Source organism: Haliotis cracherodii, unplaced genomic scaffold (genome assembly GCF_022045235.1).
Source record: "Haliotis cracherodii isolate W230 unplaced genomic scaffold, xgHalCrac1.p SCAF_5, whole genome shotgun sequence".
NCBI classification, from domain to species: domain Eukaryota; kingdom Metazoa; phylum Mollusca; class Gastropoda; order Lepetellida; family Haliotidae; genus Haliotis; species Haliotis cracherodii.
This window is the reverse complement of record NW_027266308.1, coordinates 69,510,336-69,524,546: the sequence shown is the minus strand read 5'-3', so window position 1 is coordinate 69,524,546 and position 14,211 is coordinate 69,510,336. Positions and strand designations below refer to the sequence as shown.

General features: G+C 48.3%; 1 protein-coding gene across 1 annotated transcript in view; it reads right to left on the bottom strand.

The window, feature by feature from the left end:
* Window positions 1-2,150: 2,150 nt before the first annotated feature.
* LOC139443110 (WD repeat and HMG-box DNA-binding protein 1-like) overlaps window positions 2,151-14,211 on the bottom strand; it is a 37,253-nt gene continuing 25,192 nt past the window's right edge. Inside the window, exons 17-27 of the mRNA XM_071224053.1 lie at window positions 13,666-13,774; window positions 10,988-11,049; window positions 9,731-9,845; window positions 9,488-9,604; window positions 7,934-8,124; window positions 6,043-6,161; window positions 5,400-5,482; window positions 5,084-5,227; window positions 3,833-3,939; window positions 2,847-2,982; window positions 2,151-2,453 (exon numbers count right to left, since the gene is read on the bottom strand). Coding sequence (XP_071080154.1) covers window positions 2,277-2,453; window positions 2,847-2,982; window positions 3,833-3,939; window positions 5,084-5,227; window positions 5,400-5,482; window positions 6,043-6,161; window positions 7,934-8,124; window positions 9,488-9,604; window positions 9,731-9,845; window positions 10,988-11,049; window positions 13,666-13,774 — 1,360 coding nt within the window. The 3' untranslated portion in view covers window positions 2,151-2,276. The remainder of the gene's footprint in view (window positions 2,454-2,846; window positions 2,983-3,832; window positions 3,940-5,083; window positions 5,228-5,399; window positions 5,483-6,042; window positions 6,162-7,933; window positions 8,125-9,487; window positions 9,605-9,730; window positions 9,846-10,987; window positions 11,050-13,665; window positions 13,775-14,211) is intronic.

Sequence of the window (14,211 nt, the reverse complement as noted above, 5' to 3'; positions counted from 1 at the left end):
TTTTAGGGCATGCAGTTTTTTTTCCTACACGCAAGTCCTAACTGGCAGTTAGTATCGGTAGACTGCGCCATCTAAATTTGAACTTATTCCTGCAGGAGAGTTGAGGTGAATGGGGCTTAAGGTCCCTTTCAAGATCATAGCACTTATATAGATGTGCTTATGTGTGTGTGTCTGCTTGTACCAATCACCCCAGAAGATCATGGTAGAAAATTGATTTTCAGCAACCAACCCATGCTTGTCATAAGAGGAAAATAACAGGGATCAGGTTGTCAGGCTCCCTGACTTGGTTGGTGCATGTCATCTTATCCCGACAACGTAAATCCATGCTCATGTTGTTAATCACTTGATAGTCTGGTCCATACTCGATTATTTACAGACCGACATCATATAGCTTGAGTATTGCTGAAAAATTGTACTAGTCCAGACTAATGCTGATTTTATAGTGCCAGCCCACGGAGATACCATGCCGCAGTTTAACATGAATACCCAGTATCATGACTCCGAGCAGACGAGTCCTCGTTTTAGTCCTTTAATGCTGAGCGCCAGGCACGGTAACAACAAGCACCAACTTTTCATGTCTCTCGGTATGATGCTGCTGGGGATCGAACCCCGAACATCATCTCTCCGAGAAGACCTTAGAGATAGACTACAGAAATACAATAGACTTTCAATTGCCATATGTAGTTCATACTCTGTGAGATGCTGGGTGAGTAAGTTAATGAGTGACATTCCTGTCTGTCCTGGGTGAGAGATCAGGACTCTCCTGTCAGGGAGTCAATATAAGAGATATACTCCCTGCTCCTGGGTGAGATATCACGATTCTCCTGTCAGGGAGTCAATATAAGAGATATACTCCCTGCTCCTGGGTGAGATATCACGATTCTCCTGTCAGGTAGTCAATATAAGAGATATACTCCCTGCTCCTGGGTGAGAGATCAGGACTCTCCTGTCAGGGAGTCAATATGAGAGATATACTCCCTGCTCCTGGGTGAGAGATCAGGACTCTCCTGTCAGGGAGTCAATATAAGAGATATACTCCCTGCTCCTGGGTGAGAGATCAGGACTCTCCTGTCAGGGAGTCAATATGAGAGATATACTCCCTGCTCCTGGGTGAGAGATCAGGACTCTCCTGTCAGGGAGTCAATATAAGAGATATACTCCCTGCTCCTGGGTGAGAGATCAGGACTCTCCTGTCAGGGAGTCAATATAAGAGATATACTCCCTGCTCCTGGGTGAGAGATCAGGACTCTCCTGTCAGGGAGTCAATATGAGAGATATACTCCCTGCTCCTGGGTGAGAGATCAGGACTCTCCTGTCAGGGAGTCAATATAAGAGATATACTCCCTGCTCCTGGGTGAGAGATCAGGATTCTCCTGTCAGGGAGTCAATATAAGAGATATACTCCCTGCTCCTGGGTGAGAGATCAGGACTCTCCTGTCAGGGAGTCAATATAAGAGATATACTCCCTGCTCCTGGGTGAGATATCACGACTCTCCTGTCAGGGAGTCAATATAAGAGATATACTCCCTGCTCCTGGGTGAGAGATCAGGATTCTCCTGTCAGGGAGTCAATATAAGAGATATACTCCCTGCTCCTGGGTGAGAGATCAGGACTCTCCTGTCAGGTAGTCAATATAAGAGATATACTCCCTGCTCCTGGGTGAGATATCACGACTCTCCTGTCAGGGAGTCAATATAAGAGATATATTACACCTGCTCCTGGTTGAGATATCACGACTCTCCTGTCAGGGAGTCAATATAAGAGAAATATTACGCCTGCTCCTGGTTGAGATATCACGACTCTCCTGTTAGGGAGTCAATAAATGAGATGGACTCCATGTGCCTGGGTGAGAGATTGTGACTCTCCTGTCAGGGAGTCCATATAAGAGATGGACTCCCTGCACCTAGGAATGAATACATGCTGCTCATGAAAGAAAATAGGGTTTACAGAGTGGCTTCTTCAGAAACTTTTAAGTTTTATTCCCTGCTTTGGAACATAAATATCAGAGGGTTTAGATTTGAGCCACTGTTCAGGCACAGCATGTAGTTGTGAAAAAACAACGAACACATGTTGTATGTTACAATTTATACATTATATATTATATACACCCCATACAGCGTGTTCACGACTGTTGGGAATCACAAGCCCAGACTCCTTGCTGCTCCAGTAGCTGTGTCTAGATCTGTGTCTGAAGCTACTGTCCACAGCTTTGTCTGAAGGAAGGAAAGCTTCACATGGCCAGCTTCAAACTGACTTGCCAATAGAAAGCTTTGCACTCAGTCTTTCGAGAAGGCGAAGCTACTCAGTTTTGTGTTGGTAGACTGTGACAGAGGAGGCCTCACGGTGGACTTTTTGCTTGGCTTCTCACTGCTGTCTTCCTCCACGCGTTTCCGCTTGCGGCCATCAGGACTTGTAGAGGCAGCTGATTTTGACTTGGCTTTCTGTGACCAGGTCTAGGAAACAAACATCTGTGTTAATCTACTGGCATACATTAACTAGACTAGACTTTGTGTAAAGTATATACCTGTTTCTCCTCTGTCCCAGATGTATGTATATACACCTGTCCCCCCCTTTAGTCTATGTATATAACACCTGTCCCCCCCTCTATGTATACACCTGTCCCCCCCTCTAGCCTCTAGTCTATGTATACACACCTGTCCCTCCCTAGTCTATGTATACACACCTGTCCCCCCCCCACCTAGTCTATGTATATACACCTGTCCCCCCCTCTAGTCTATGTATACACACCTGTCCATCCCCCCCCCCCCCCCCCCCCCTAGTCTATGGTGTAGCAATGTACTATGTATACAAACCTGTCCCCCTTAGTCTATCCTATGTATACACACCTGTCTCTCTTCCTTAGGGAGAGCACGGAACCTCTCGGCTGCCACCTGACTCAAGTCCTCGTGACTGAGGTCCGGTCTCTCCTCCTCCAGTTCCTCACGGTTCTCCTCCAGCCATAACTGGAAGCCACTGACCGACCTGACAGCAGACAACAATTGATGAGACTGCAGCAACAATCCACAGCTTATTGTGACAAAAACGCCCTGAGCAATCTCATTAAAACCAGACCTTAATTCTCACTTCCACTGAACAAAGATCTGAAGACATCCCATATGGGGTCGCGTCAGAACAACCTTTCATCCGACTAATCAGAGCTTCGCTTACCAGATCATGAAAGTCGGAATGTGATTTCTACCTCGAAATGCATAACACGGGGTATTCAGAACAATACTTACGGGTTTAACGACTGAATCCATACAATCTAGAACATCTATTAGCCATTCCAGAATGTTCTTTTGTTCAGGTTTCAAAATTGTAATCGAGAATTTGTCAAAACATGTTTCGAAGCGAAGTCGACAATTTGAAATTGGTCCTGTAAAGCACAAAAAAAGCTTCCTTCTGATTGGTCAATCCATTGATCGGTCAAAGTTCATGACGTGACGTGACGCGTAATGGGATGTCCTCAGATTTTTGTTTAGTGGTAGCGAGAACTAAGATCTGATTTTAATGAGATTGGCGCCCCGAGTGACATGTCAGACATGATCCACCTTTGTGAAGAATATACACGGCACGGACAGATCAAAGACTGGTCTAATGTGGGCAATCTGGAATTCAAACCATGCCGACAGAACATGGACTGCAACTGAGCACTACAAGAGTCTCCAGCCTCAATATACGGGCCACGTGTCCCCTGAAGGATTGGGTCTGACAAACTTTCCATAAAACCAACATCCTGCTTTTTTAGGGTCAGACCTTGCAGCTCACTGATCTACAGACGTGTGGCTTGCTGCCTGTAGTTAGTGTTGAGGAAGTATCAGACTGCACGTACGGCTTGCTGTTCTGGGTTTCTGGGTCTGCCTTGGGTTCTGCAGCGTGGCTGGATGCATTGCTGTCAGCACTGTTGTTCTTGCTGAACATGTTGGAAATCGTCTTCGTCTGAAACACGGATGAAGGTAAGTAGATGTCACCTGATGACTCGAAAGAGGAAGATTGGTGACATTTATCACATGTGTGAGGTGTGTGTGAGGTGTGTTGTGTAGTGTGTGTTGTGTTGCTTGTGAGGTATGTGTGGAGATGAGTGGTGTGGAGTGAGGTTGTGGTGTGGTGTGAGGTTGTGGTGTGGAGTGAGGTTGTGGTGTGGTGTGAGGTTGTGGTGTGGAGTGAGGTTGTGGTGTGGAGTGAGGTTGTGGTGTGGAGTGAGGTTGTGGTGTGGTGTGAGGTTGTGGTGTGGTGTGAGGTTGTGGTGTGGAGTGAGGTTGTGGTGTGGTGTGAGGTTGTGGTGTGGTGTGAGGTTGTGGTGTGGAGTGAGGTTGTGGTGTGGTGTGAGGTTGTGGTGTGGAGTGAGGTTGTGGTGTGGAGTGAGGTTGTGGTGTGGAGTGAGGTTGTGGTGTGGAGTGAGGTTGTGGTGTGGTGTGAGGTTGTGGTGTGGAGTGAGGTTGTGGTGTGGTGTGAGGTTGTGGTGTGGTGTGAGGTTGTGGTGTGGAGTGAGGTTGTGGTGTGGTGTGAGGTTGTGGTGTGGAGTGAGGTTGTGGTGTGGAGTGAGGTTGTGGTGTGGAGTGAGGTTGTGGTGTGGTGTGAGGTTGTGGTGTGGTGTGAGGTATGTGTCGAGATGAGTGGTGTGGAGTGAGGTTGTGGTGTGGAGTGAGGTTGTGGTGTGGAGTGAGGTTGTGGTGTGGAGTGAGGTTGTGGTGTGGTGTGGAGTGAGGTTGTGGTGTGGTGTGAGGTTGTGGTGTGGAGTGAGGTTGTGGTGTGGTGTGAGGTTGTGGTGTGGAGTGAGGTTGTGGTGTGGTGTGAGGTTGTGGTGTGGTGTGAGGTTGTGGTGTGGAGTGAGGTTGTGGTGTGGTGTGAGGTTGTGGTGTGGAGTGAGGTTGTGGTGTGGAGTGAGGTTGTGGTGTGGTGTGAGGTTGTGGTGTGGAGTGAGGTTGTGGTGTGGAGTGAGGTTGTGGTGTTGTGTGAGGTGTGTGTTGTGTGAAGTATGTTGTGTGTGTGGTGTTAGGTGGGAGGTGTGTCAGTTGTGTGTGTGTGGTGTGAGGTGGGAGGTGTGTCAGTTGTGTGTCAGTGTTCTGTTGTTGTGGCATACCTTCTTGCTGCCGCCTGACTTGCTGGTTCGGATGGTGACAGGAAGAGGCACGATCGGCTTGTCCGACTTGTCGGTCTTCAAGGAGAGTTTGTCAAACACTTGACTCCCTTTGGTGGGATGACCAATAGAACGCTGACTTGAAACCTGCAACAACATTGTGTCCGAGGTCATAACAATTAACATATCTCCTACATGAAACACACGATACTCACTCATAGTGTCATACAGGCAGTGCAATATTCAACACTGAATCTTCATGGTAAGACAACATATCTTTATGAGAGTGTGATGTATCGAGATGAGGGAGGGGACGTACCTTGAAAGGGTTAGAACGAGCCAGAACGGACTTGCTGGCTGTCTTGGCCTGAACTTCTCGGGGCTGCAGGTTCAGTTTGGGTCCTGGAAATGACCAGTATTGTTACACGTGAGACACCCATATGTATAACAATACTTGCATGTGCTCTTGTCTGTGGCGCGAAAGCCCCAGCGTTCATACACAGGTTCGCCAAATTCCTGGCACACGATTTACAGTTAGCAGTGTCAAGTATGGCGCAATGGATAAAAAAATGTACGTTTTCACTACAAATTTTCACTACTAAGTGTTTGGTGTAACAGTTATAAAACCAAACATTTAAGGTAAGAATCAACATTTTTTACTTAGTGTGCGATACTTCTAGCGAGAAGTGAAACATTGTGGTCCAACAATGCATGGGTTTGTCGTCCCACTACGACTCAACTCAACACACCTCCATACTCATACTGAATTATCTGACATGTCTACCTGTTGCCCAGAGAGGGTGTGAGTTAGTATCACTCATTCCTTCCTCAATATATATATCTGATAATACACTGACAGTAATGTTTAGAAAACCTACTGTTGGTATATCAGGCAACACCTCTAATACTATCGGTATAACCATAACAGAGTGTATTCAGTACTGAAGTGTGGCTGTACGAACCAGTACTGTGATCTGTATCATCTTCCTCCTCAACATCAGCCTCTTCCTCTTCTTCCTCCATGTTTTCCTCATCACGCTGCGCCACGCTTCCGTTCCTTCGAGAGCAGGCAATGTCCTCACTACATAACACAGCCAGTAGTTAGTTTGGCTTGTTTGATCCTTGACGTCGCAATCAGCAATATTCCAGCTATACAATGTCAGTCGGTGAATAATGAAGTCTGGAACAGTCAATCCAGTGCTTGATATCTTAGATCCATGCAGTCATGTTGAGATGACCTGCCATCAACCAATCTGACCACACATCCATGTAGCCGTCTTGTACAACAAGCATAAATGATTGGGGACCAGTACTACCCTGGAAGCCCTGCTGGTGTATAGGTGACTGGGGACCACTCTACCCTGGAAGCCCTGCTGGTGTATAGGTGACTGGGGACCATTCTAACCTGGAAGCCCTGCTGGTGTATAGGTGACTGGGGACCAGTACTACCCTGGAAGCCCTGCTGGTGTATAGGTTACTTAGGACCACTCTACCCTGGAAGCCCTGCTGGTGTACAGGTGACTGGGGACCAGTTCTACCCTGGAAGCCCTGCTGGTGTATAGGTGACTGGGGACCAGTACTACCCTGGAAGCCCTGCTGGTGTATAGGTGACTGGGGACCAGTACTACCCTGGAAGCCCTGCTGGTGTATAGGTGACTGGGGACCAGTACTACCCTGGAAGCCCCGCTGGTGTATAGGTGACTGGGGACCACTCTACCCTGGAAGCCCTGCTGGTGTACGGTGACTGGGGACCAGTACTACCCTGAAAGCCCTGCTGGTGTATAGGTGACTGGGGACCAGTACTACCCTGGAAGCCCTGCTGGTGTATAGGTGACTGGGGACCAGTACTACCCTGGAAGCCCCGCTGGTGTATAGGTGACTGGGGACCACTCTACCCTGGAAGCCCTGCTGGTGTACGGTGACTGGGGACCACTCTACCCTGGAAGCCCTGCTGGTGTATAGGTGACTGGGGACCAGTACTACCCTGGAAGCCCTGCTGGTGTACGGTGACTGGGGACCAGTACTACCCTGGAAGCCCTGCTGGTGTATAGGTGACTGGGGACCACTCTACCCTGGAAGCCCTGCTGGTGTACGGTGACTGGGGACCAGTACTACCCTGGAAGCCCTGCTGGTGTACGGTGACTGGGGACCAGTACTACCCTGGAAGCCCTGCTGGTGTACGGTGACTGGGGACCAGTACTACCCTGGAAGCCCCGCTGGTGTATAGGTGACTGGGGACCAGTACTACCCTGGAAGCCCCGCTGGTGTAAGGTGACTGGGGACCAGTACTACCCTCAAAGCCCTGCTGGTGTAAGGTAACTGGGGACCAGTACTACCCTGGAAGCCCCGCTGGTGTAAGGTGACTGGGGACCAGTACTACCCTGGAAGCCCCGCTGGTGTATAGGAAGTAACAAACAACTTAACAAGTGAATATATTCAGTAATGAGCCCCCCAAGCCTGGACTCACAGCACATGCTGTGCCGTAACCTCGATACACGGCCCAGGTTGTGCCTTAAACTAGATGCTGTGACGTCACCTCAATACACGGCCCAGGTTGGGCCTTAAACTAGATGCTGTGACGTCACCTCGATACACGGCCCAGGCTGTGCCTTAAACTAGATGCTGTGACGTCACCTCGATACACGGCCCAGGTTGGGCCTTAAACTAGATGCTGTGACGTCACCTCGATACACAGCCCAGGTTGTGCCTTAAACTAGATGCTGTGACGTCACCTCGATACACGGCCCAGGTTGTGCCTTAAACTAGATGCTGTGACGTCACCTCGATACACGGCCCAGGTTGGGCCTTAAACTAGATGCTGTGACGTCACCTCGATACACAGCTCTCCTCTACCTTTCTTCAGCTACCTCCTCCTCTTCGTCTTCTTCTTCAGCTCGTCTCTGTGCCAGCTCACTGATGCGTTGGGCCAGCTGCATGTGTTTGAGGCGACTGGCGTACTTGATGGCCAGCTGCATCGTGTGCTCCTCCTGCATCATCTCGCACACCTCGAGGGCCCGCGCTTCCCGGTCGGACCTGGCTGACAGCTGCAATGTGAAACATGTATGTGAATCAACTCAAACACTAACTGAGACCTCATGCCTCCCGGCCTGAACTGGCCAACAGCTGCAATGTGAAACATGTATGTGAATCAACTCAAACACTAACAGAGACTTCATGCCTCCCGGCCTGAACTGGCCAACAGCTGCAATGAGAAACATGTATGTGAATCAACTCAAACACTAACAGAGACCTCATGCCTCCCGGCCTGAACTGGCCAACAGCTGCAATGTGAAACATGTATGTGAATCAACTCAAACACTAACAGAGACCTCATGCCTCCGCCAACAGCTGCAATGTGAAACATGTATGTGAATCAACTCAAACACTAACTGAGACCTCATGCCTCCCGGCCTGAACTGGCCAACAGCTGCAATGTGAAACATGTATGTGAATCAACTCAACACTAACAGAGACTTCATGCCTCCCGGCCTGAACTGGCCAACAGCTGCAATGAGAAACATGTATGTGAATCAACTCAAACACTAACAGAGACCTCATGCCTCCCGGCCTGAACTGGCCAACAGCTGCAATGTGAAACATGTATGTGAATCAACTCAAACACTAACAGAGACCTCATGCCTCCGCCAACAGCTGCAATGAGAAACATGTATGTGAATCAACTCAAACACTAACAGAGACCTCATGCCTCCGCCAACAGCTGCAATGTGAAACATGTATGTTAATCAACTCAAACACTAACGGAGACCTCATGCCTCCCGGCCTGAACTGGCCAACAGTTGCAATGTAAAACATGTATGTGAATCAACTCAAACACTAACAGAGACCTCATGCCTCCCGGCCGTAACTGGCCAACAGCTGCAATGTGAAACATGAATGTGAATCAACTCAAACACTAACAGAGACCTCATGCCTCCGCCAACAGCTGCAATGTGAAACATGTATGTGAATCAACTCAAACACTAACAGAGACCTCATGCCTCCCGGCCTGAACTGGCCAACAGCTGCAATGTAAAACATGTATGTGAATCAACTCAAACACTAACAGAGACCTCATGCATCCTGGCCTGAACTGGCCAACAGCTGCAATGAGAAACATGTATGTGAATCAACTCAAACACTAACAGAGACCTCATACCTCCCGGCCGGAACTGGCCAACAGCTGCAATGTGAAACATGTATGTGAATCAACTCAAACACTAACAGAGACCTCATGCCTCCCGGTCTGACCTGGCCAACAGCTGCAATGTGAAACATGTATGTGAATCAACTCAAACACTAACAATGGGAAACATCATCACATTGTTTTGCAGAAAGTTGACATTGGCAAGTTGGACTCCATGTAAGAGACAGCTGCATCAGCTGCAGTACCAGGATGAAGGAACTTACGGCAAACAGCTTGATGAGAGCCTCCTGTGCTGGGCGCAGAGCCTCCTGCAGGTCAGAGTTGTCTGCCCCTGGCACCCTCAGTGACGAAGCAAACAGGCAGGTCCTTAGGAAAGTTTCCTGTCAAACAAACAACCACTTAGTCACCCTCACAAAGATTGATTATGGGGGAGATTCCCCAAGATATGGATTTTCCAGGATAATATATACAAGATGATATTTGTGGCTTTAAGATTTTTACCTTACCTCATACTGGCTTTTCTCTGTGTTCATCTCACACATCGGCAGCCTGAAGGGGATGACTGACACAGCTGGGCGTGGCAGGGTGGGAGGATATCTGGCTCCCTTGCAAGGGATACACCTGGACACACAACACAGCAGGTGCAACAATTAACCCTGACAACAGCAGGTGCAACAATTAACCCCGACAACAGCAGATGCAACACTTAACCCCGACAACAGCAGATGCAACAATTAACCCCGACAACAGCAGGTGCAACAATTAACCCCCACAACAGCAGGTGCAACAATTAACCCCGACAACAGCAGGTGCACCAATTAACCCCGACAACAGCAGATGCAACAATTAACCCCGACAACAGCAGATGCAACAATTAACCCCGACAACAGCAGATGCAACAATTAACCCCCACAACAGCAGGTGCAACTATTAACCCCCACAACAGCAGATGCAACAATTAACCCCGACAACAGCAGATGCAACAATTAACCCCGACAACAGCAGGTGCACAATTAACCCCCACAACAGCAGGTGCAACAATTAACCCCGACAACAGCAGGTGCAACAATTAACCCCGACAACAGCAGATGCAACAATTAACCCCGACAACAGCAGATGCAACAATTAACCCCGACAACAGCAGGTGCAACAATTAACCCCCACAACAGCAGGTGCAACAATTAACCCCGACAACAGCAGATGCAACAATTAACCCCGACTACAGCAGATGCAACAATTAACCCCGACAACAGCAGATGCAACAATTAACCCCGACAACAGCAGATGCAACAATTAACCCCGACATCAGCAGATGCAACAATTAACCCCGACAACAGCAGGTGCAACAATTAACCCTGACAACAGCAGGTGCAACAATTAACCCCGACAACAGCAGATGCAACAATTAACCCCGACAACAGCAGATGCAACAATTAACCCTGACAACAGCAGATGCAACAATTAACCCCGACAACAGCAGGTGCAACAATTAACCCCGACATGGTGAATGAGTGAATGAGTGAGTGAGTGATTGATTGAGTGAGTGAGTGAGTGTAGCTTAAAGCAGCATCAGAAATATTGTCATCATTCACAGCAAGTTGTCTTTTGAACATGAGCTGAATCACACACACCCTGGTCTCTCACTAGTTAGTACCAGGTCATGTGACCCACTGATTGCTGACAGAGTGGCTGCACATTGCATCGAGTCCGCCAGTGAGTGAACACCGGACGCACTGTTCACTGGCGGCAGGAGGGAGATTTACCTGAGTTGCTGTGGGTGTTCCCCCACTCCCACAATCCAGTAATGATCCGACTTGCCCTTTGCCTGCAAACAGGTGAACACACACATGTATACTCACACGCAAAAGAAACACAAGTGGTTTTAAGCAAATAGGTAACAAACACGGAACCATAAATTGATACGAGTTTTAGCATGTAGTGAAGCCTGATGGTGTTATCAATATTTTTGGTTGCATTTTGGAAGCCCCCGAGTAAAAACGCAACATAAAAAACGAATCGCCAAAAGGCACCATTTCAATGAATATGTGGGTATCATGCACCCATTTATCACGAAATCGAAAATGCACGAACTTTAGTGGTTATAAAACTGTGGCCGATTCTTGGACCTACCACTCCTTGGTCAACAATGCCACGCCTAACTCAAATTCAGAGAAACCAGGCTATCGGACGTTTGGAAGCTGGAAGAGTCTGTCCAAGATGTCCGTCATTTCAATGTTAACATAACCACAATTTACCGTCTCCTACATTGACCACAGATGACCTTCCTCGGAGCGGTCGTCCTAGGGTCACCACACCTCGACAACATCGGCAGATTACCTGTCAACACCAGCGACAGCCGTTCCTAACTGCAAGTGAAAGTGCTTGACAGACCATAGGAACACATCATCAACACATTAGCCGGGATACTGTAATCCGACGTCTCCGTTCCAACAACCTCAGATGTCACCGACCAGCATGTCGTCCTGTTCTCCAACCACGGCATCGACAAACACGACTTCAGTGGGCACAGGGTCATCACAATTGGCATCATCGTGAGTGGAGGCGTGTCATCTTCTCTGATGAAAGTCGCTTTTGTGTCTCCCATGGAGATGTAAGAGTCAGAATTTGGCGGCGTTGAGGGGATCGTTTCGCTGACAGAAAGGTTGTGGAAGGAGATCCATGGGTTGGACCTAGCGTCATGATATGGGCAGGGACTGGACTTAATGCGAGACTTGGACCCATGTGCTTTCTGAATGTTGGTCAGAGCTACCATGGCCTTTCTGCAACAACACAACATCCGTGTTCTACTGTGGCCAGCCCTCAGCCCTGATCTGAACCCCATCAAACACTTGTGGGATGAGGTTCAAAGGCGTCTGCACAATGTGCGCCCAGTCCCTACAACTACCCATGAACTACGCACAGCTGCTCTGAATGTGTGCAGGAGGATCACTAGGGCCTTCAAAAATTGTCTGATCCACTCAATGTACAGGAGATGTGTGGCAGTGATCAATGATAATGGTGGTCACACCAGATATTGACTGACATTTTGGGTATTGACCCGAAACTGTGTAAGCCCTTAACATTTGAAAAAAACAATTATGTCGTCCTTTTATCCATTAAACTGTCTTCAGTCAAATTAGTATTAGTATTTCTTGTCTTTACTGTTGAAAATAAATAACATGTATACTGCATACTCGACTTGCGTTTTGCGTGTGAGTATATATATAGGCCAATCCACAAGAAAAAGGTAGGAATGTACTGGTAGCTTACCTGCTCACACATCCTACAACTTCAAATGTATGGAACTTTAGCCACTTCATGTAGCCGTATCAGCACTAACTAAAGATTATCAGTTAGACTTTGTAATTTTTGATACGAAAGAATAATCCTAAGTAACACAATGTTTGAATCAGAAATTATTGCCCTGGTTTAAACAAAGTTGTCTAACCTGATCAGACATACTCACATGTTCCCATGTGTCGGCCACCTGGACCTATGTCGGACCCTGCTATAGCCTCGTATTGTGATCAGACATACTCACATGTTCCTGTGTGTCTGCCACCTGGATCCATGTCGGACCCTGCTATAGCCTCGTATTGTGATCAGACATACTCACATGTTCCCGTGTGTCAGCCACCTGGATCCATGTCGGACCCCGCTATAGCCTGGTATTGTGATCAGACATACTCACATGTTCCTGTGTGTCAGCCACCTGGATCCATGTCGGACCCTGCTATAGCCTCGTATTGTGATCAGACATACTCACATGTTCCTGTGTGTCAGCCACCTGGATCCATGTCGGACCCCGCTATAGCCTCGTATTGTGATCAGACATACTCACATGTTCCTGTGTGTCGGCCACCTGGATCCATGTCGGACCCTGCTATAGCCTCATATTGTGATCAGACATACTCACATGTTCCTGTGTGTCGGCCACCTGGATCCATGTCGGACCCTGGTATAGCCTCGTATTGTGATCAGACATACTCACATGTTCCTGTGTGTCGGCCACCTGGATCCATGTCGGACCCCGCTATAGCCTCGTATTGTGATCAGACATACTCACATGTTCCTGTGTGTCGGCCACCTGGATCCATGTCGGACCCTGGTATAGCCTCGTATTGTGATCAGACATACTCACATGTTCCTGTGTGTCGGCCACCTGGATCCATGTCGGACCCCGCTATAGCCTCATATTGTGATCAGACATACTCACATGTTCCTGTGTGTCGGCCACCTGGATCCATGTCGGACCCCGCTATAGCCTGGTATTGTGATCAGACATACTCACATGTTCCTGTGTGTCAACCACCTGGATCCATGTCGGACCCTGCTATAGCCTGGTATTGTGATCAGACATACTCACATGTTCCTGTGTGTCGGCCACCTGGATCCATGTCGGACCCTGGTATAGCCTCGTATTGTGATCAGACATACTCACATGTTCCTGTGTGTCGGCCACCTGGATCCATGTCGGACTCCCTGTGGAACTCATTCTCCGCACTTTGCCAGCTGAGTCCATGGAGAAGGGTGTGCCCTCGGATGAGAATCTGCAACATCATCAACTCAACTGAAGAACCAGTTTCATAAATGAACTGAGAGCAAGGCCTTATTTTTTTACTCTCCGAAACCACTGCATTATCTGTACTGAACCTGTACTCACCCTAGCCACTGCAGTGTAGACCTGAAGGCCTATATCTGTACTCACCCTAGCCACTGCAGTGTAGACCTGAAGGCCTATATCTGTACTTACCCAGTGTAGACCTGAAGGCCTATATCTGTACTCACCCAGTGTAGACCTGAAGGCCTATATCTGTACTCACCCAGTGTAGACCTGAAGGCCTATATCTGTATTCACCCAGTGTAGACCTGAAGGCCTATATCTGTACTCACCCAGTGTAGACCTGAAGGCCTATATCTGTACTCACCCAGTGTAGACCTGAAGGCCTATCTCTTTACTCACCCTAGATAATGCAGTGTAGACCTG